The sequence below is a fragment of the Periophthalmus magnuspinnatus genome, chromosome 23 (genome assembly GCF_009829125.3).
Source record: "Periophthalmus magnuspinnatus isolate fPerMag1 chromosome 23, fPerMag1.2.pri, whole genome shotgun sequence".
Classification (NCBI taxonomy): domain Eukaryota; kingdom Metazoa; phylum Chordata; class Actinopteri; order Gobiiformes; family Gobiidae; genus Periophthalmus; species Periophthalmus magnuspinnatus.
The window spans coordinates 20,944,195-20,968,254 of NC_047148.1; the positions used below are offsets into that span (position 1 = coordinate 20,944,195).

General features: G+C 42.4%; 1 protein-coding gene across 3 annotated transcripts; it reads left to right on the forward strand.

Annotated features, from left to right (window-relative positions):
• The first annotated feature begins 499 nt into the window (after positions 1–499).
• On the forward strand, positions 500–20,813 carry LOC117391403 (zinc finger and BTB domain-containing protein 7C). Of its 3 annotated transcripts, none has more exons than XM_055231886.1 (4): positions 500–625; positions 16,919–17,629; positions 18,405–19,066; positions 19,428–20,813. In XM_055231886.1, exons 2-4 carry the CDS (start codon positions 16,943–16,945, stop codon positions 20,041–20,043), a joined length of 1,965 nt encoding a protein of 654 aa, XP_055087861.1. In that variant the 5' UTR covers positions 500–625; positions 16,919–16,942; the 3' UTR covers positions 20,044–20,813. The 3 variants fall into 3 exon arrangements, with proteins under 3 accessions (XP_055087861.1, XP_055087862.1, XP_033845102.1); XM_055231887.1 differs by lacking the exon at positions 500–625 and adding an exon at positions 11,650–12,198; XM_033989211.2 differs by lacking the exon at positions 500–625 and adding an exon at positions 11,650–12,193.
• Positions 20,814–24,060: the final 3,247 nt, after the last annotated feature.

The window sequence follows — 24,060 nt, forward strand, 5'->3', positions numbered from 1 at the left end:
CACACACCCTGTAAGTCTGGATCTACCTCTCCTCCACTCCTCGCACTTTTGTTCAGGGGCTGATAACCCTCCAACTCCTGTTTGGCACAGAGGAACAAGCAGCACAAATCTGTACTGCTGTATGGAGAATATTTGTAAAACATAAATCTACTTGTACATGTTGTATTTGCAGTTTACTCAGTGAGATTAACCCCCGGCTCCTCATTAGATGACTATCTCTCCCTGTTCTAAATACATAAATACAAACAATTTAAAAAAGATATGATTTCTACAGGTGTCTTTACACTGTACTTCAGTTAAGGTTTGGCCCTAAGTGTAAAGTAATGTCACTCCCCTCCCCTAAGCACAGGTGGACTGCAGGGAACGCTGCCAAATAGTTTTGGTTTAGAGGGAGGGAGGGGTGTTGGCTGAGGCCGGTGGGTGTAGCACTTTTGTTTTGTTGTGTTACTTAGATAATCACTTCGCGGAACGGTACCTTTTCACTCCCCATCACTGACACACCTTCTGAGCAAATGCAGTTTCTCATGTGCTGGTCTGGCTCAGTCGTACTCGGCTGCCACTGCTCCGCTTCCTGACAGGGACTGGTGCACAGGAAAAGGAACTGAAATCAAAACTCCTCCAAAAGGTCAGTTACACATCATCCTCCTCTTTTCACTTTTTTCATTCACTTTTGGCTTTTTCCTGTCTCAAAGCAGTGGTTATATTTTGTTTGTTGTGGTCTGAAATTAGGTAAGAACTGCATGTGGCGCCCAAATGATTCTAAAGAATGGTAACCTTTGGTGAAGTTTGTGCTTCTTTGGTACAAACAGGGTCGATACAGTAAGATCTGTCTGCTGTTTCTACTGGAAATGTTACAACACACGTGCACAGCCTCCTCCTCCCGCTGCACGGACCTGCCTCACTCTGCAGGAGCAGGGAGATACTTTTGTCTTTATTTGGCTGCATCTTGTGTAAGATAAACAAAAACTTACTGAGGTCAATTGCATGTCGCACAGTTACAAACTATAGAGTCACTCTGAGTAAATACAGCACATATTTTAAAGGTGCACTATGTAACTTTTTACTGTCTGTGTCCATGAGGATGTTATTGCTTTGCCTAGAATGTTGCAGAGAAGGACATTAAACCAATGTATCTTTATGGAGTCGAATATGTGACACTTCATGCAGCCAAACCATGTCAGGGTCAGATCTGTGGAGAGGTGAGCCCACAGTAAGAATGCATGTTTCTGAAAGTATTTTTGGGAATATAAATACCTGTGATTGAACAAATAAAATGGATATAAGTTTAATGCTATACTGTGAAATATACGAGGAAAAGCAATCACATCTCCATGGAGACCACAGTCACCACATGTACCTTTAAATACTGCAAGTACTGGGGCAAAGAAATGTCAAGTACACATCTGATACAACTAAATATACATAACAACATTTTTCCAGAATATCTGAATTTTGGCAGCACAGTGACAGAGTGGAAAGCACTACAGCTCTACAGCTCACAGTGTGTGTGCGTCCACCTGATACACACCTGAAACACACCTGATACACACCTGACACACACCTGATACACACCTGACACACACCTGACACACACCTGAAACACACCTGACACACACCTGAAACACACCTGATACACACCTGATACACACCTGATACACACCTGATACACACCTGACACACACCTGATACACACCTGACACACACCTGACACACACCTGACACACACCTCATACACACCTGATACACACCTGACACACACCTGATACACACCTGACACACACCCGACACACACCTGAAACACACCTGATACACACCTGACACACACCTGACACACACCTGATACACACCTGACACACACCTGACACACACCTGATATACACCTGACACACACCTGATACACACCTGACACACACTTGATACACACCTGATACACACCTGACACACACCTGACACACACCTGACACACACCTGACACACACCTGAAACACACCTGATACACACCTGATACACACCTGACACACACCTGACACACACCTGATATACACCTGATACACACCTGACACACACCTGACACACACCTGACACACACCTGACACACACCTGACACACACCTGAAACACACCTGATACACACCTGATACACACCTGACACACACCTGACACACACCTGACACACACCTGACACACACCTGACACACACCTGAAACACACCTGATACACACCTGACACACACCTGACACACACCTGACACACACCTGAAACACACCTGATACACACCTGATACACACCTGACACACACCTGACACACACCTGATATACACCTGACACACACCTGATACACACCTGATACACACCTGATACACACCTGAAACACACCTGATACACACCTGATACACACCTGATACACACCTGAAACACACCTGATACACACCTGATACACACCTGACACACACCTGACACACACCTGATATACACCTGACACACACCTGATACACACCTGACACACACCTGACACACACCTGATACACACCTGAAACACACCTGATACACACCTGATACACACCTGAAACACACCTGATACACACCTGATACACACCTGACACACACCTGACACACACCTGATATACACCTGACACACACCTGATACACACCTGACACACACCTGACACACACCTGACACACACCTGACACACACCTGATACACAGCTGACACACACCTGATACACACCTGACACACACCTGACACACACCTGACACACACCTGATACACACCTGACACACATCTGACACACACCTGACACACACCTGACACACACCTGACACACACCTGATACACACCTGACACACACCTGATACACACCTGACACACACCTGACACACACCTGACACACACCTGATACACACCTGACACACACCTGATACACACCTGATACACACCTGACACACACCTGACACACACCTGACACACATCTGATACACACCTGACACACACCTGACACACACCTGACACACACCTGACACACACCTGATACACACCTGACACACACCTGACACACACCTGACACACACCTGATACACACCTGACACACACCTGACACACACCTGATACACACTTGACACACACCTGACACACACCTGATACACACCTGACACACACCTGACACACACCTGATACACACCTGACACACACCTGACACACACCTGACACACACCTGATACACACCTGACACACACCTGACACACACCCGATACACACCTGACACACACCTGACACACACCTGACACACACCTGACACACACCTGATACACACCCGACACACACCTGATACACACCTGACACACACCTGATACACACCTGATACACACCTGACACACACCTGACACACACCTGACACACATCTGATACACACCTGACACACACCTGACACACACCTGACACACACCTGACACACACCTGATACACACCTGACACACACCTGACACACACCTGACACACACCTGATACACACCTGACACACACCTGACACACACCTGATACACACTTGACACACACCTGACACACACCTGATACACACCTGACACACACCTGACACACACCTGATACACACCTGACACACACCTGACACACACCTGACACACACCTGATACACACCTGACACACACCTGACACACACCCGATACACACCTGACACACACCTGACACACACCTGACACACACCTGACACACACCTGATACACACCCGACACACACCTGACACACACCTGACACACACCTGACACACACCTGACACACACCTGACACACACCTGATACACACCTGACACACACCTGACACACACCTGACACACACCTGACACACACCTGACACACACCTGATACACACCTGATACACACCCGATACACACCTGATACACACCTGACACACACTTGACACACACCTCATACACACCTGATATACACCTGATACACACCTCATACACACCTCATACACACCTGACACACACCTGATACACACCTGACACACACCTGACACACACCTGACACACACCTGACACACACCTGACACACACCTGACACACACTACAGACCAGTATGATACATGACATTCCACCATCCATCCCTTTAAATCACAGGAGTGTTATAAAGTCAAGACAAATAATGGCTTGTCATATTCCTCCGCTGTTATTCTAAACGCAGGACGCAGATCTCAAAGACCCCACAGTGAGCACACTTCTGTTTGCTTCAGTCTGGGTTAGATGGGGATAAGTCTGAGAAGCAGTAGCACCACACCTACAGGCTCCACGCCCCGACAGGAGCCCTATTCTGCCCCTGTCTCTCTCAGATTATCTCAATTCAACTTGATCTCGTTGCTCTTTTGTTATCGACCTTTCTTACGCAGCGTTGTACAAACATCGCTTGCAGCAGATTTCATTCATGTTTGCTTAGTTTGATATTATGAGAAACAACCCCCACCCCTCCCCTTTAAGTCAGTGACGAGCAGCAATTTATAGAAAATGCTATGACAACAATGTATTGAGTTATTTCATGTGATCTTAAAATATCTGTGTGCCTGTGTTTTGTGTTCTGTTTGAGTCTGGTACAGTTTACAGTGAAGAGGGTTTTAAAAGTTCAAACTGATCCAATGTGTTCATTAACGAGGCTGACAGAGTGAATGAGTCCACCCGCCTTCTCCCACCTGACATCATGTGACTGTGTGTGTGTGTGTGTGTGTGTGTGCATGTGGCCGAACCCTCACACAAATCTCCTGTCACACAATACAGTCTTGTCACTATTGGGTAAATTCCGTGTTACTTTCAGTGTAAAGGGTGAAAATCCCCCGTGATCTGAAGGCCTCATTGGTGCCAGTATGTTAAAAGTATGGTGTCGTGTTGAGCCCTGTCCGTGAGTAGGGCTGCTGCCTCCCCCGGAGCTGCTGGTGCAGGTTGTGTGTAGAAGGGTGAGCTCGCTGGGTGAGTGAGTGAGTAAGCCGCCCTCACACATGAATAGAGGAGGGAGGAGGCTTGAAGAGGCTGCTGTGGGTGGGAGGCCTGGGCCCTGCCAAAAAAGCTCCTTCTGTGGGCTCTGTGTTTGTTGCGCTCCTCACAAAATGCTGTGTCTTGGCACAAACGACAGAGCGCCAGGCAGCACCAGCCTCTCCGCCAGGTCGACTCTGTGCCACACGCTGGCTTTGGAAAACTTACACTTTCTTACCAATGTATCCATCTATATCTATGGATTATTCTGTTGGCACAATTTTATGTCATGAACTTTAAAAGAGCAATCTCAGGATTCTACCAACAATTATCTTTTTTTTTTAACAGCTATTGTCTAATTTCCAGTGCCACAGTTTGGTTTTACTGTCAAATTAACCAACTATACCATACATGAAGGCCACTGGAGACCTGTGCTCTAGAGGAGTGTCACAACAGCCACAGAGGGTGAAATACTGTTTTAAAAATATAAAACACACTTCTAACAAACACCAGTTAATATTTTTGATTAAGAAATAAATACATAAAGATTAAAAAATGAAATATTAGTATCTTTGCCCTCTTGGCCCAGTAAAGTGACTCTGTGTATTTGTGTTAGCCTCAGTTTGACAGGCTCAGAGTCTTACGTACAACTAATTGTATATTTATATAAAAAATAGTGCAGCATGTTAATAAGTAGTGCACTGTCAAATGTCAATCAGAATGAGGGACTAGATGAAGGGAAGAAGAAAAGAAAAAAAACGGCACGATTTTATAATGTCTGAGAGAAAAGATCTGGGTTGAATAAGTGGGTCCACCCACCTGTGTGTGAGAGGCAGCACAGAGAACACAGGCCCGCCTGGCAGTTTTAGAGACATGAGTGTGTGGGTTCGGCTAGTTGGCCTGCTTATGCTATCTAATCACTGGGAGAGAAAGGAGAGCAGCGAGCCTTGATCCACCCACCTACCCCAGACAAACAGCGGTTAGCCAAATAAGTACTAGATGTGGTTGCCTCCAGCGTGGGGCCGCACATGGGGGAGCAGATACAAAGTGACAGAGTCTGCAGGTAACAGACATTCAGGACAATTATGTCTCATTCTGTGCTGGGGAGGAAGAGAGATGTGTCAATCTGGAACTAAAGAGCAGGTCACGACGGAGGAAAGTGTGCGCCTGTGAGTGGCACTGCAGAACAAGTTGGACATAATGCAGGTTTTCAAGCCAAAGTTAAGGGAGATCATTGACTAGTTTAACTTTAATTAGCCAAATTTGTTTTAACCCGAGGCAATGAACAGATAAATAATGGATTTTTTCATGAAAGTGGCACATTCTCAAAATCAGGCAACAAAACATTCATGCAGCAATGCAATTTTAAGCAGAAAGGCCTTATTAACACTCCCAATTTGTCATTTTTGGAGATGCTGGTCCGATGCACATTTCCTACCTGTGATACCTGAGTGGGCGGGTGTGATGGGGATGAGGACGGGCGGATGGCTGTGTCCTGATCATGTGTTTGTGCGTGTGGCTGAAGCGCTGCACGTGTGTGTCCGTATGTAGTGTGCTTCATGACAGGCATCTGTCTCCCCTGCCCTGCAGCCTGACTGCTTTTAATTAGGAGGTGCCAGAGCGCCGCAGGCTCTGCTCCGACACACACACATACATACACACCCACACGACCTGAGGGCAGACACAGGCTGTCCCACCAAGGCTGGCCTCTCCTCGTTATCACCACCAGGAGGTGTCCTCAATCACCCACGACCCTCCACGCTAAAGCTCAGACTGACCAGACCATCCAGGCCCAACACAGAGCTCTGAGTGGACACACAGGTCTCACAGGTTCACACTAGCCTGGCCAAACAAGACTAAGACACTTTTACTATTCTATACAGAGACAGTCTGGGATCTTGTCTTATTCACCTAGTTCTAATAAGCGTGAATAACAGGCGAGATAATCAGATAAACGCACGGTCCGCTCATATGAAAATAACACAGCAACTTACCAAAAATGTTTGATATGAACTAGTTTCACACAGAGGAATGAGAACAGCACAAACCTGCACAAACAATGGACAAAGCACTGCTATTTCGAGGTGAGAGAAAATGTACATTTTGCTCTGAATGAGGAGCAGATATTTCAGAGGAAATATCTTTCACATTTGAGGAACGCCAGCAGCGTCGTGATTCAAACTTGTTCGGACAAATGATTAGCTGTGAGCCGGGCCCCGGTGCTGCATTTTAACAGCAGCTGGACAGACTCAGCTTAGATACTAACGGGGTCACGTTCACCTGGAAGGCTGTGTATGTGTAAGGGCTTTAGTGTGACGGTGGTGTTTGAATGACTGACAGTAGGATATTGGCAGCCACGTCTGTCAGTGTGCCCCACGGCAGCTGTGGCAACACTGAGCACAGGACGTGCGTGATGTAATATACAGAGAAAATGTTTTTGGTTTATAGAAATGATTCCATGACAATAATAATTCCATCACTTTACCAAAGAAATACCCAAAATTACATGAAATTTCACAATTTTCACATTGGCGAGGACGTACACCCCCTGCGTCGCAAACAGAAATATAAACATACCCAGAACAAAGTACAAGCCTTAAATGAAAAACTCCCTGCACAGCTCTGATACTGTGGACAGAAAACGCAGTGGCTCTGACATACCAGCAGCCGCAGTGCACAGGTTTGGCCTTGGACAGGAGGAGACCTGGGAGGAGGCTTAGGGTGGTGGGATCAGATCAGCGCTTCTCTTTTCTGTCAGAAACCTCTCTCACAACAGCCCCACCTGCTGAAACGCACTGTACGTATTAAACCCAATACACAAAGGGACGATCCTGGCAGTTACACACGAAAATGTTAATGGTCGGTTCATTTATTCACAATAGAACAGAAAATTGTCAGGAATATTTTCAGAAATGTTCAGCGTGCAAGATAAAAAGTCGATGTTTGCATGTTTGTGTGTTTTAAGTATTCGTAGATCAGCTGCTGTGCAAAATACTTTAAAAAGCAAATATATAAAACATGAATTGTGCTTTACGTGTGTCCAGTGCATTTACAGCCTTGGATTTTTTTTTAATTAATTAATTTTTTTAACCAAGAATCTCATCGTACTAACAAGAGCGTTAAATCAGCTGAATGACAGAATGCAGCCGGAAACATCCCTAAATGAAACAGTGTATATGTGAAAGCAGCACATGAATGAGCACAGCATAGTAACAGCAGGGTTGCTGATTCAGAAAGCTTCCACACAAATGTCTTGATTTCAAGGCTAACACCGCAGCAATGTAAGAATTTTTTTTTTTTTTTTAATGTTTGGCTTTAATGCCTTTGAAAAAAAAAAAAAAAAAAGACAACAAGAAATGAGACAGTAGCAGTTTGCAGCAGCAGCCACCATTGTTATAGTAGTTTCTTTATATACTGGAAATCCTTTATTCTTTAGTCTCGTCTTCTGTCCAAAACAACTCCTAATGAACTCCACGCCCTCGATACAGCGGCTCTAAAACATATACCGTCTCCTGTCTGTCTGATCTGATCCAGGGACTGAATCGGTACAAAACCAGACCACACGAGACAAATTTAGGACTTAACTAGGTCTGGGCAGGTTTACATGTTTTACTAATTATTACTGTGTTTGGTGGCATAGTACCCGTGGTAAATATTTATCCTTGTTTTACACCAGTCAAGTGACAGCTTGTTAAGAATGTTGAAAAATAGGAGTTGAAAATTACCCGAACTAGCGCAAAAAGGAATAGCTCTATGTAAGTCAACAATGCACAAAGATCCAGGCTTTTCTGACAATATAAATACGACTTAAACATATATTTTTATTTATTAAATCATAACTATTGTGCAAATTAAACAAGCAGGTGTCTCAAACTCGCGGCCCGGGGGCCAATGGTCGCCCGCGAGACAATATTTTGTGGCCCGCAGGACAATATGAAAGTTTAATGATAGTTTGGCGTTACCGTGTTGTGTGTAGAAGCTTCCTCTTAATCTGTAAACCCCAAACGCACGTGCCACTCGCGCTGTGGTCGGCTGTTTGCACTCCTGTCACACAAGATTCAACAAATAACAATGTACATCCATAAAATCCCGACTCTGCCTCTTGCGGCTTACGGCTAATTTGAGTTTGAGACAGTATAGTTGCTAGGTAAAACAAATGAAGTTACCTCTGTATGTCACACTTATTAGGAAATAAAATTACAAAAGGATAAACTAGGAGTAAACTCTTAAATATTATTATGTTACTTATGTTTTAGTGAAATGGCAGTACTAGTCTAACCCGTCCTACGCATTTAAACGAAAGAAAACCAGTCAAAACTAAATCTGAACCACTAGACAAAGCTTAGTTCTGACCCGACTGCCCAATGGCGTGTGGTCCTATACCGTCCGACCAGCTCCTCGCAGATCAGGTCCTTATACGCCGTGTTATGTGCTGTTTCTATCTTTACCGTGCATGCTGGGTACACTAACGTCGTCGTGATATCAACTTGATCTAATGACTGTTCACACCCCAGCCCCCTCTACAGCTCCAATCTGGTGGCCTCGCACGCGGAGCACTCAGGGCCCAGCAGGTGTCGGTAAACAGGTACCGACACATGCCAACGAGACAGACAGGCAGGCAGACAGACATGACTCGTACCCAGCTCAGGGCTTCACGTGCGGCTCCTACGGGCGACTCGCTGAACTGCGCTCTTACGATTGAAACTGAGCAGGGAAAAAGAAAACTAGAACACTCAAAGGTCCAAAGATTTACTTGAATCTCATTAATCAAACTAATAAAGGTAACGCTTTGCAACAGAGCTGCTGGGCGATGTGACAAAATAAATCACTTTTTTTTTTTGCTCCTCGTGTTGACTGACCATGATTTTTGTTTTGATTTACTTTTTTTCTAATAAAAAATAAACAAAAATTGCTTTCAATGTTAATTTTCCTGAAGTAATTTTAGCTTTCAGGGACATTTGACATAAAATCAGTAAAAAGTGTTTCCTTCCAGTGTTAAACTCCCAGAAAATATACTTTTAGCGACACAGGACTGGCTGTGGACCTCTTGATTAAAAAGACCCAAACTGATCATTGGTGATTAGAAATAGTTAGTTAAATTCGTTCTGAATGAAACTGATTAATTCCCCAACCATAATTGTCATTTTTACTATTTTATTTTGCAGTTGCACATAGTTTCTCCTGATTTTCTTTCTCTCTTTTTCTCTTTTTTGACGGAGAAACCTGCAGACAGACCAGTGTTTTGGGGGGTTAAAACCTTGATACGGTAAAAAAAATACATATATTAAGTCGTCCATGGCCAAACAACTATAGTATTTTATGTTTAACTATGTATAAAAAAAAATTGCATGCACAGGTACCACTTTGAGCAAGTTGCTATGGCTGCAGTGACGTGTTGGCATAGACGGACCATGGTACAGTATAGCAAGTGTTGTTTTCTGGCCGTCTGGCTGAGCTGTGAGCAGTTAGTGGCTGACCCTGTTTATATATACGGGATGCCAAAATGAGCTGGCTCTGCCTCTCACCCTGCACAAAACAGTGTAAACCACGAGGGCTCGGGCTGCGGTCAACTTTGGTCCCTGTTTTCCTCCGAGAGAAGTGGGCACAGCCGTCTGCCTTAAGCTCTGATGTCCACTTGTTTGTGTAAGTTAGCTGCCTGCCGCATAAAGCTGTGATTGTCAGGTTACATTTATATATACACGCAAATATTTTGGTTCAGATTGGAAGGTCTGCAAACCGCTGGGCAAACAATGGTTGTCTGAGTGTTCTACCTTTATGAATGAACGTACGTGGAGGTTTGTGTTAAGAACAATCTCATGTCGTAAATACTTTCTCTCTCTTACACAGTGCAGCCAAAAATGTTGATTACTATGCAAACGTATCAGAAAAGACACTTCCTGTTGTGGGCACCTCATTTAAATAAGGGTGTGGTTTATTGAGGTCATGCAGGAAGTTTTCACCCAGATGAGATATACATTTGGTCTGAAAATGCAGCTCACTTTAATCTTTCAGTTTCACTCCTTCTTGGCCAAAAACAAACTAATTCTGAATCAAATTCCCCCAAAAATCTCATGTGAATTAACTCTACTTGTACACTTTGTGACTTAAAAATAACTCGTGGTTCAAACAGGATTTTAAAACCTCACCAAGGTTTTCCTGATCTCTCTGATTCAGTTGTCATTATATGTTTTTTAGTTTAGATTATGGTTTAGAAAAAGACTTCTAACTTGTTTAAAATTGAGTAATTTACCACAAGAATAATGACAACTATAACGATAACTCTCAGTGCTTCTATAATCTCAAAGAAGCATGTATAAGTAAAGGGGAATATGTACGAGAACAAGTAACTGTCAGAAAAGTCACGCAGCAAACCACTACAATCACCTGTGACATCTGAGAGCTCTGCTGAGATACGCTGGCACTGAAACTAAATGTGGTGAGTTAGTTAGAACTTATTCACTGTAACATTTTAAACACTCTTTTAAGTTTCACTACCTTCCATCCTCGATAAATCTCATCGTTTCTTAGCTCTGTGCGTCTCGTCTCTGGGCAGTGGAGGAGCACAAAATAGCCTCACCAACTTTTCTCTCCCATTTCCATTTTTACCCTCCCTCTGTCTCCCCAAACAACCCCTTGGAGTTTCTTTCTCCCCGTTCCCTTTATACCAAAAAATCCACCAGAACACAACTAAAAATTCATTTTGTCTGACCCAAATCAGAGGGTGTCTGCGCCATGGGCTTATTACACAGTGCGCTTAAACTTGTGTTGTGGAGGAGGATGGGGTATTATTATCTTTGAGCTACCCACCCTGCTATAAAAACTAGTGGTGCGACATCTCCCCAGCGCAGAGCTGCTGCTGCCCTCCCTCCCTTCTTCCTCTCACTCACTCGCGGCTCGTGCCTCATGAGCCACACACAACAAGGAGCGCTCAGTCGAAACTCTACAACCCTGAGACAGACCAAAACAAGCGGAGCACCTGCCTGCTGGATACCCCCCTCTGGGCTCTACCTTCTGCTTTTTATGAATGAGACATTGCTGTGTCCAGTGTGAGGAGCTTGTGAATGGAGTGACCGTCTGCCGACACTGACTGACAGACAAAGACAGAATCAGCTGGGTTTCAATTAGACAAGGCGATGGTGAGAGGTCAAACGGGGAGCAGCGGAGAAGCCTCCTAGAGGACTGGACTTACAGAGGCACGTGAGGGGAATCAGCAAAGTCAAGGTGAGGTGAGCGCAGCCTGTTGAAAGCTGTGGAATGCTGGGCAAAACGTATCAAGACATGTGTGGATGAAATGTGAATGCCAGAGTTTGGGAGTGCGCACAACAGTGTGTGGGTCACGAACTTGAAATGTGGAATTATTCAATTATTCAAACGCATGCAGATACTGAAAAAGTAGTTTTAAAAGTTATAAACTTTGTCTCATAACGTTGTTCTGTTGTAGCAGCAAAGAGTCTGTGTGGCAAATGAAAGTGATAAAAATAGTACATAAGTTTAAATGTGAAGAGTTATAATGATATTTTAGACTAATTATAAAATACATTCCCCAAAATATTCACATTGTGCTAAGATCTCTAAGTCCTTGTCCAAACGGTACAGAATAATGTTTTAAGTGTATTTATTTTATAATGACAGAGGGTGTAGTAAAGTATATTATTACACATTGAAAAGAACTTCATCAGTGTGAGGATGTATTTATGAGAGTGGCCTCAATAATAAAAACATGTTTGGGATTTCAGCTCAAGCTCTAAATGATTACTTGCCGCTGGTGTGTTATCATTCAGCTTATGGACATTTTACCTCATGCTGTTACAAAATGACCAGAAGCAAACACTTTTCATCAGGAAGTGTAACGTGTTTTTCAGGTCTAATTACACCTGCGCTAAAATATCAAAATATCATTAAATGTCATTAAGTGAAGTCAAAATATTTTTCTCAGTGTAATAATGTATATGAATCATGTGTGTATAAAACATATAATAAGGATGAAGATAATAAGGCTCCACACACCTACTCATCTGCGTATACTGTGTACTCTAATATTTCACATAATGTACATGCTGCATTCGCTTTTACGCCTTCTGCCCAAGCGATAAAAGTAACTGTATATTTATGATTGTGGCAAACATAAAAAAAAACACATTTTTGCAGTATTTTGAAGCTTGATTCTGTGAGTAAAAAAGTAAAATTTGAATCTAAGGATGTTGCTCCTTCTATTGTGACAGAATCACAGTGAAAAAAAAAAATACTATGTGATAGAAAAATACTGTATTTAAGACTAATGCAGAAGTAAAGTTAAAACTTTTGTTTACTTTGTGGGGAGAGAGATAATGATGTGTAGCTGTGGGCCGCCCTGGAGGCTCCAGAGATGATACTTTAAAAGGCCTCGCAGGTAAATTGGCCCCAGTTCTCTAAGGGCATGGGGTCCTCAGATACTAATAGTAATGATGATTACAGACGTGCACTTTTAGAGGCTCGAAGTTAATAGAATAAAATAACAGAATGATTAAGTTGCCCCTTAAAATTAGAGAAAGTTATTATTATTTTAGTTGAAAAAAGATTGTACTTTAAATTATTGCAGGACTCAACATTTTTGGACACCTGAAACACAGACACCTGCATTTTTATTCTACACCTTCAGTGTCACTTTTGAGATGACGAGCAAATCTCAGTACACCAGAACATGCTGCAGAAACTCTGCTGTTAAATGCTGCAATTTGGCCATGACATTGCACTACGATTATTATAGAGATTGATATACTCAGCGTTTGCTCCACTAATTGACAGCAATTAAATAAAACTTTGGCTATTAGTCGCATATGACCCAGACAGTTGTTCTCAATGTAAGAAAATCATTTAAAGAAAGTATGCTCAGCACACAGTTGCACTGTTCCACAGCAGATAATGGACTAGTGCACATGGCCTCAAATGAATGTCTCCTCCTAATAAGGGTCTGAATCTCCCCTGTCAATACTGTAAATTATTGGCCATGCAATTGTGGGCGTGTGACAGCTGTTTAGCAGGTGTTTGCAATGGGCAGTGGGTGACAGGGCCAAACTTTGGCGGATGGTGATTTAGCATGTGGGTCAGGTGCATGCGGTGGCCTGACAGGGATAAACTAGCTTTAGCTGTTACGGCTTACAGGCCAAATGAGTGTCTGTCTCTGACAAGGGCTGAGATGGACATTAGCTACTGATTTGTGGCCGGAGCGGTCAAGGCTGGGGACGAGGTAGCCCTGCACTTGGGGCATAATGATCCAGCTGCAAAGGGAGGAGTGCACCTCAATTATTAGGGAGAGGAGCAGGGCGCTGCTGCCCGCCTGTGGCTCCGACCCCAAATCTAGTTCCCGGGCAAAAGAGGACATTGAATAGAGGTGACACATAATTTGGGGTGGGAGTGCTGAGTTGAAAGTGTTGGTGACTAAGTGCGGCATGAGAGAAGACAGAGCCAGAGCAGGAGACGAGGCCGACCATTGTTACTGGTCACTTTCATATCTGAGTTTGGACACATGCAGGTGAATGCAGGCCATACCTTTGGAGAAGAGGAATAACTTTATCTAACATTCAACTGACAGCTTGATGAGACTCAGTTAAATTAAATGAAAAACATCATAAAGAGAAGCTGGTCATGGCCTGTCTGAAGACACCCCGCCTTGACTGCACAGAGGGGTGGGTAGGTGGGTGTGTAAATAGTTAAGTGTTGTTTGGCTGACGAAATGTCGCTCCAAGTCCTTGTGGTGGGAATGCCATGCCCTCCTCCTCCCTCCCTGTCTATGTGGCACATCCTTCTTAGATCCTCTCCATGCTGTAATTAAGGGGCAGGCCGCTGTAAGAGCTCATAGTGGCGAGCAAATAGTGGGAACCAGGATAGAGGGGGTGTGGTCCTGCTGGGCCACTGCTCCAACAAACAGCAACGGCAGCACGTGTCCAGTCCCACTTTATAGAGTGGGTGGGATGACAGCGGGTGAGCAAGCCCTACCAGCCCATACACTCTTTCTTATCCCCTGTTGTTCCAAGATTGGCGGTATTGTTTGTCTTGGCAGCTTCTTTCAGGGAGGGGCCCCTGCGCTGATGTTTGTGCAACCTGTTCGGGAAGTTTTAGGGCCATCTGATCTCCGGCTGAAGATTCTCCCACCTTAATCAGGCTTTTACAGTATATGGCTGTGGTGTGTCTATTTTTTTGTGGTTGAACCATTGGATTTTGTGAAGGGTCTCCAAACACATAATAAGATATTTACTGTACGTGGTCAATTGCAGTAACTGTCTATGTTTTAATCAGTATTTATTAGCTTCCCTTGTCCCTGTCTCTTAAAAACAAAGTTTAGTCTACAGCCTGTAGGCTACCACTGCCTCATGTAAAGATATCTTAATTATGTCCATTCTGCATCAATGGCATGAACATAGCAACCGTAACCTAGCAACAGAGCAGACAAGAATAAACTACATGTAAGATTGGTATCTGAGATGTATACCTGCAGGTGAACTAAAGGATTTTCTAGATTCTTGTATTTTTATGGAATCCATTTTAGTGTAAAAACTCTTTGGGTGTATGAGTGTGTGTGCAGCTGTGTGGTTTCTTACCCTGGCCCATTTCGAGTCAACAATGCAGCTTGTGGCCAGTGGGGCCGGCTTCAAAGTATTTATCTACACATGCCTTCGGTGACCACCAAGTGTGGACTGCGAATTGGGAGCTCTATTCATAGATGTGAATGAATGAGCACTTTGCCAAAGGAGGTTTTATCGCCGTAAACAACAGAGCAGTGAATCAACAGGTAGGAGTCCAGCTGTGGGAGTGAGAAAAGATTTTAAAAAAAGGGAAATTTGTCTTATTAAAGCGTAGAGTTAAAATGAAGTCACTATGATAAGTGAAAAGTGTGTTCTAAGCATTTTCACAGGATGCAGCGTCTTGCATTGGTACAATCTGACCTGATTTAGTTTCTTGCCACTTGCCACACTACATGATTCACACATCACTGGACCAGCCCCTAAAAAAGTACAGAATCAAACAGAACTATTAAAATCTATGATCAAAAACCTGAATCTAAAATGCGATATTAAAGCATATATAGTATTCTTAAAATAAATGTACTTATAAAAAGATCCTCTTGTCCAGATCATACACATTTCCCCACTGTCAGGACTGTATTATGAACTATATTATTAAACTATTTGCTGCTCTACACACGTAATGAGCTGTAAGTAAGTATTAAACTATACAGTCTTCGGTATTTTAATTTACAGCCTGTGTTCTCACCCCCTCGATAACAATTGCAACACTTTCGTACAAGCAAAGTGATTGCACATTGGAGAATAAATATTAGCCCAAGCGATGTTTGCTCAGGCATGCTGTATTTACCACTTGTTGCCTTTACTGCACAGATGGCACACCAACAAGCAAGCCCACAGTATATTTTAATAAAGCCAAACTGTCACTCATTGTGGTAGAACTATTGCAGTCAAGAAATATCAATGAACAAAAAAGTGAGTTGGTGCTGAAATATCCAGCTGTTGTGTTACTCCTCAGCGAGTTTGGGTGGAACAATTTTACAACATATTTAAAAAAAAAAAAAACAAACAAAAACCCTTATAGTCTTTTCTTAATCATTGCGATGCCACTTGCCAAACAAATATGATGCCACAATTCACAAGAACGTAACAGGAAACCGAGGCTGTGCTGAAATGACACAGCAAATGTCCCGTTTACGAGCAAAGAGCTGGTGTCAATGTATTAATCACACCTCTAATAACCTGTTTTATACAACTGAAACATGCAATATCAGATTCTGACAGTTCGTACATAAGTGTATCTACGTTTATTTATTATTATTTGTACAGCACAATTGCTACACAAGCTATTAAGTTATAAAAGGCTATAGTCTAATGCACATTCAGTGTTTTGTTTCCCTCATAGATGTCGTTTTTTCCTAAGTCGCCTTGTGTTTCTGTCCAGTGACGCTTCCATATTGACCGAGCCATGGTGCACCACAGAGAGGAGGACTTGATTGGGATCCCCTTCCCGAACCACAGCACCGACGTCCTGTGCAGCCTGAACGAGCAGCGACGGGACGGGCTCCTGTGTGACGTGGTGCTCATCGTACAGGACCAGGAATACCGCACCCATCGCTCCGTCCTGGCGGCCTGCAGTCAGTACTTCAAGAAACTCTTCACCGTGGCAACTACAGACGGGGTAGAGCCGCACCACGCCGCCGCCGTGTACGAAATCGATTTTGTGGCCCCGGATTCCCTCACCGCCATCCTGGACTTCGCCTACACCTCCACCCTGACCATCACAGCCTCCAACGTCAAAGAGATCCTCAACGCGGCGCAGATGCTGGAGATCCCGTGCATCATCAACGTGTGCCTGGAGATCATGGACAGCGGAGGTGGCGGAGTAAGAGAGGAGGAAGAGGAGGAGGATGACGAGGAGGCAGAGGAGGATGAGGAGGAGGACGAGGAGGAGGAAGAGGAGGACACGGGCTCGAGGAAAGACGAGCAGGAGGAAGATGACGACGTGAGCGACCGGTCTGTGAGGTCATCGGAGAGCCGGGGGGAGCAGACGCCATCTGGGACAGGCTCCTCGCCGCCTCCCACCACCTCCTCCTACCAGCCCAACCCGCAGTCACCGCCGTCTCAGTCGCCGGACAACATCACGGGCAAACAGGTACGGCTTGGATATATTTAAAACAAACTGAAGAAAAATAAAAACTTGGAGAAAGTAGCATCCAATTTTCTACATAAATTTACACAATCAATACGCAGAAATGAATCAATACTAAAAACAGTATTGAAACTAGATACTTGTATACTCAAAAACAAGTATCAGTACTGAAAAAATAAATGGGATAGAACTGGTTTGTTTCTGAATCATTTTAGAATAGACTTGATCCATATCAAAACCAGCACATATTGGTATTATGTGTTGAAAATCGTTTTTTTTTTTGTGTTTTCTTATCATGACTGTGGTATTTTTCTGATAAATTTGTATTAAGAGCCTTTTCCTTAAAATAAAATTGTGACTTTAACCTTTTTAGTACCATGACCTCACTAGGGCAGCCTCTAACCATCAGACAAATGCCTCATCCCTTCTTCTCAATAATTAAGTGACACTGTCCAACAAAAAGCTTTAAAGGCTTGGTACGTTGAAAACAAAAGGAAAACAAAAACGTCAGATGTTTTTTGTAGGTCTATCTCTTGTAGGATTATCATCTTAACTTATATTTTTCATATATTGTAAAGCATATAGTTTATTGTATAGTATATAATCTAAAGCCTATATGAATGTTTGAGGACTTTTTCTTTTCAAAATGTGTAAATTTTAGTTTTGAATTGCCAGTGGTATGACAATAGTCCTAATTTTCCATGGATTATGTAATAAAAAGATAAAGTAACATGTTGGTAATAAAAAAAATACCAATTATTTGTCTGGTTGTTTTCAGGAGAGTCTAGAAAGCCGCACGTTGAAGGACTTTTCCATTGAGTCTCTTCTTCAGGAGGGGCTGTACCCGCGCATGCCCACACTGGACAGAAGGCCTCACCTCTCCCCTCTGCTGCCTGGCTTCTACCCGTCTGTTTGGGCTGCAGACTTTCCTGGCTTCTCACAGCAGTTCCTTGACCCCAGTCACCATCCTCACACAGGACCCTCCCCTCAGGGCCGACTGCCCAGCACCTATTCCGCTCCTGCGTCCCATGACAGCACCCGCCCTCTGGACCTGGCCGTCAAACGAGAGATCATCAAAGAGGAGATGAAGGAGGAAGTCCCGCCCACAGTGCTGCACGGGGACTACATGAAAGAATTTACTGGCCTCGGTAACAGCGCCAGCCCAGGGTCAGTGGCCGCAGAGGGGCATGCTTTAGGTCAAATTAAGGACGAGGCAGATTTCCGATCATACCTGAACTTTCTGAGCTCTGCGTCTCACCTGGGGGCGCTGTTTCCCCCCTGGCAGCTGGAGGAGGAGAGGAAGATGAAGCCCAAAGCTTCACAGCAGTGTCCAATCTGCAACAAGGTCATCCAGGGAGCAGGGAAACTGCCCCGGCACATGAGGACACACACAGGAGAGAAGCCGTACATGTGCACTATCTGTGAAGTCCGCTTCACCAGGTACTGAAGCACTCACCCTCCATGTTTCTACAGTGCTCATGCAAAACATGCACCTGCTCTCAAAGATCAGAGCTAATGGAAAAACACCCCAGATTCTGCTTCTTTATCTACATATCAGAGAGCAGGTGGAAAGCCCCCTCACTTGGTTTCATTAGCTCTTTATCATCAACATCCTGTTTCTTTGCCGAGTTTTTGCTTGCATTTTTGAGGACACACAATTGACTCAGTACATCATATTGATTAGGTTTTTGTTTGCAACAGTTTCCCCAATTTCTTGATATAATTTTCAGACGTATTTTATCAACACTAAAACCTGCTCCAGTGTATATTTCTCATAACTTTGCATTTTGTTGTTTTGCAGACAGGACAAATTAAAGATCCACATGAGGAAGCACACAGGTGAACGTCCCTACATCTGCCTCCACTGTAACTCAAAGTTTGTCCACAACTATGACCTGAAGAACCACTTGCGCATACACACGGGAGTCCGGCCATACCAGTGCGAACACTGTTACAAAAGCTTCACTCGCTCAGATCACCTGCACCGACACATCAAGAGGCAAAGCTGCCGCGTGTCCCGCCCCAGACGGGGGCGCAAGCCAGCTGCCTGGAGGTCCACAACACCCAGCAACTTCCTGTGTCCCCCGTCAAACCCCATCAACCGCTTTGAAGAGAACAGTTTAAGCTCCGCGTACCAAGCGGTCAAGACTCACGGACTGGGGGAGATGCTGGGTCTGGGCATCAGGGGTCTGGGTTTGAAAGGAACTGACCAAGAGGCTCGGGACCACGTGAGAGCAGAGGGCAAACCCGTGAGTCCAGAGGAGCACAAGTCCAGAATGGGCCGTCAGAACGGCATGTTTGCCTTCACCATCTCTGGAGAAGACATGCTTCCTCACTCTCAGTTCTACAGTGCACCCACTGACCCCTGGGCCATGGGCCTGGACCGGGCTCCTCCCATTTCTGAGCCGGCCAAGTGAAAATGTAAATCTGCTCTCTGAAGCTGAAGCACCTTTTAAAAACAGAGTAATGATGACCAAGAAAATTTGAAAACCTGCTGCCAAGACCTCGGTGACATATTTGAATGAAAATAAAACAGTTCACTTTATGCTTTAGAAAATGTCACCAATAAATGCATCTGAGCTACATCAAGTCAAAATGCAGGAGTGTGACTAAAGACGTGGAGACATATGCCAAAAACAAGACTTTGCACCTATGCAGTGTAAGTGCTAGAAGGGAAGTTCCAGTGAGAATTTTAAACATTGAATGTAAACGTGCTCCACTCTGTTCTAAAGCCCGACATGACACTGAGCTGAAACAAAGATAATGTGTCATCGAACTTAATCAGCCTGTCCTGTTTTCAAATCTTTGTCTGCACTATTGTACATAGATCACATTGTTCATGTGAAACATGGCTCTTTAAAGATTGATAATTCCATCCAAAGATGTGTACTACTTCAAAGACTTGAATAAGATTTGTTTTATTGTTTATGAAAACTATGAGTGTTTTATGGAGATGTAAAATTCTGATAAAATCAACAATCGCTTTAGCTGTATAAGCTTGTGTTTACTGCAAGATCAAGCTGAATTTTTCATATGCTTTTCAGTAATGATTCATGTACAAAGCTGTTTGGAATTATCTGAATTGAAATGGGAAAATATTTTCTTGCTATTTATGCATATTTAAATGAATGAGCCTTGGCTATATTTTGCAAATCTGTTTTATAAAGACACTAAATGTTCAACTTTGCTTTGTGTGATGTGTACGTGTTTTTATTTAATCTACACCTGGGGTCATATCACAATAATATACTATAAATATTAAAATGGCAACGCAGGGCAGTCTAAACACAGAGGTACTGAGGAAATAAAGACTCTGAACCTAATTCTGATCCGTGAGGTACACAGTTCAGTTTAAAGCACTATCTCCCCCCCATGTCCCTCCCATGTCCCCTCCATGTCCCCCCCATGTCCCAATCTCACTCTGACGTATCACGATAGAGAAACAGTCATTAGTTCTTATCCAGCTGTGCCTTAATGAACAGTGTGTGTGTGTGTGTTTTCTTATCAATTAAAATGTCCTTTCAAATTCACAGGTCATATCTTTCAACTTGACCTTTTCACAAATTAACTGCAGTACAACACAATACAAGGGGCAAAAGGTTTCTGCCTGGAAAAAATACATTTCTGGCATCAGTATCACATTTAGAAGTCAATATTGGCTTGAATCTTTATCATCTCAAAAAAGTGATATTTATAACAATATAAAAATACAGTAAAACATAAGACAGCTGCTTCAATAAAGATTATATAAAATAAATTAGAGGCAGAACTGAAAAATATGGGGAAAATAACAATTGTCCTATTAACTGACTACTAACAATGTATTATTATTATTATTATTATTATTATTATTATTATTATTATTTATTTATTTATTTATTTATTTATTTATTTATTTTTTTCTATTTCAATTTGAGGGAAAACTCAAATACGAACAGCTAAAACAACAAAAATCTGAACTGCAGGACAAGCAGGTTTTGTATCAGATGGAAAAAAGATGTTGCAAAGTTGTTGTTTTATTTTTGTTTTTTGTTTTTTTGAGAAGAAACTCACTGAAGCACTTGCCTTTCAAACTGATATGTTATTTTTTAAGTTTATACACTGCATAAAAAACAAAAAAACACACAATATGAAAGTTGCATTACTCCATCCTGACCTCTAGTGGACATAAGTAGAACTACAGCATTGTTCCTGGTGTTGATATTATTGTTTTATTTCTTAAACACTATGCACTTAAAGGGGATGACACAAATACTCTAAACACTTTATTGCACTAATTCATTTTGTTACTGAACTTTTAATTTTTGTGGTAGTATCTTATATTTCCAGAGCGCCTCCAGGGGGCACTACAGAGTTAATTTATGAGTCCAGAGCTTGTTCCATTGTGTTACATATTACAAAGGCAAATATACATTAAATTTTCTGATCTTTACTTAATTTAAGATTGAGGCGGTTGAATAACTAATTATTTCTGTATGTTTTACATTTCACTGCAGCTTTAAAACAGCTTTAATTGTCTCTAACACAAGGGCAGCTGCATTTAGAGTCAGTCTGAGCTCAAGAGCAATGATTCAACAGAGACAGAGGCTTTTAAAAAACAAGGACAGGTGTTTGGTAACAACAACAACAATTCAAGTGTACAAAAATGAGGTGTTTGCTAATTATCTTAACTTAAACATTAACACTGCATCAGATGATCAGATCAGTTTGGTGTTTTGGATCTTTTAACATTTTACTGGGTAATGCATGAATCAGTTATGTTTTCTGTTTTTTGTGATTTGTTTTTCTTAAAAAGTAAAAAAAGTATTTATTAACATATTTTCAAAATAGACCCCCCATGGGGACATAAAGAATGATTTATCCCACTTAAACTGTTGTTATTTTTTTAATTATTCATGTTTTAAAAGTTTAAGTAACTATTTTGTCAAATGGGTAACAAACAGTTGACATTTTGATAAATTGATGTTCTCAAAAGTACCACACTTTGGTATTTATATCCATGCATAACTTTAAAAATGACACAAATTATTGGTTGTATTTGAGTAAAGGGTTTTATTTGAGTGACGCCCTCTGTCATTTTTCTGCAATATAACCAAATATTTAAGGATTATGGCCCAAAACTATCCAAATTATTTGGAAAACAGGTCAACTGTGTAACGTTACCCAGCTGACGCTCCACAGTCCTCATTGTGAGTATTTATCAAATGTGATCATCTATAATCTATTTGACATTAATGAAAAGTTTTAACACTTTGGAAAAAGCAAGAAAATCTGTCTCTTGCTTCAAAAGCCTAAAACATGACTAAATCTCACCAATGTCAACAGAGTAACGCTGATTTTGTAATGGAGTTTATGGGGATTGTTACGCAGTTGTTTTTTTTAATTATAATTTTAAAAAAAAGTATTTATTTAATGCAAGACAAACATAGTGACCAGTCGTTTACAGCAGTGGCAAGAACTGACAAGACAAACCAAGACATGTCAAGACAAATGTTACACAGTCGACACGTTACACAGTCGTACAGCTATGACAGACACGTTACACAGTCATACTGTTATAGTTACACAGTCGTACAGTTATAGTTACACAGTCGTACAGCTATGACAGACACGTTACACAGTCATACTGTTATAGTTACACAGTCGTACAGTTATAGTTACACAGTCGCACTGTTATAGTTACACAGTCGCACTGTTATAGTTACACAGTCGCACTGTTAGTTACACAGTCGTACAGTTATAGTTACACAGTCATACAGTTATAGTTACACAGTCGTACAGTTATAGTTACACAGTCATACAGTTATAGTTACACAGTCGTACAGTTATAGTTACACAGTCATACAGTTATAGTTACACAGTCGTACTGTTATAGTTACACAGTCGTACTGTTATAGTTACACAGTCGTACTGTTATAGTTACACAGTCGTACAGTTATAGTTACACAGTCGTACTGTTATAGTTACACAGTCGTACAGTTATAGTTACACAGTCGTACTGTTATAGTTACACAGTCGTACAGTTATAGTTACACAGTCGTACTGTTATAGTTACACAGTCGTACAGTTATAGTTACACAGTCAGACAGTTATAGTTACACAGTCGTACATTTATAGTTACACAGTTGACGCACTACCCAGTTGTTTTGTCCAATCGATATTTTGTGACATTTTATGATGCTGTGTTTATTATAGAGCTCAGAGCATAAACGTCACTGTGACACTGATGTCATGAAGCTCATTCCATTCCTGTTTGTAAATGTAAAACCAAATGTAATTCACAAAAATATGTGTGATATCCAGTTGACATGCAAAAGGTTTTAAAACAGGATGATTCTTCCAAAGAATAGTTTTAAACCTGAGCAGTTTCAAATATCCCTCCAGAAAAGCTGAGGCTTCATCGTGGAGTTGAGTTTGTGACTTTAGTCTGAACC

What these genes read in the sequence shown, in the direction of transcription:
- LOC117391403 (XM_055231886.1), top strand. Translation starts at nt 16,943, where the DNA reads ATGGTGCACCACAGAGAGGAGGACTTGATTGGGATCCCCTTCCCGAAC. An exon ending in ACAACATCACGGGCAAACAG is followed by an intron (nt 17,630 to 18,404) that starts GTACGGCTTGGA and finishes GGTTGTTTTCAG; the next exon opens with GAGAGTCTAGAAAGCCGCAC. An exon ending in TGTGAAGTCCGCTTCACCAG is followed by an intron (nt 19,067 to 19,427) that starts GTACTGAAGCAC and finishes GTTGTTTTGCAG; the next exon opens with ACAGGACAAATTAAAGATCC.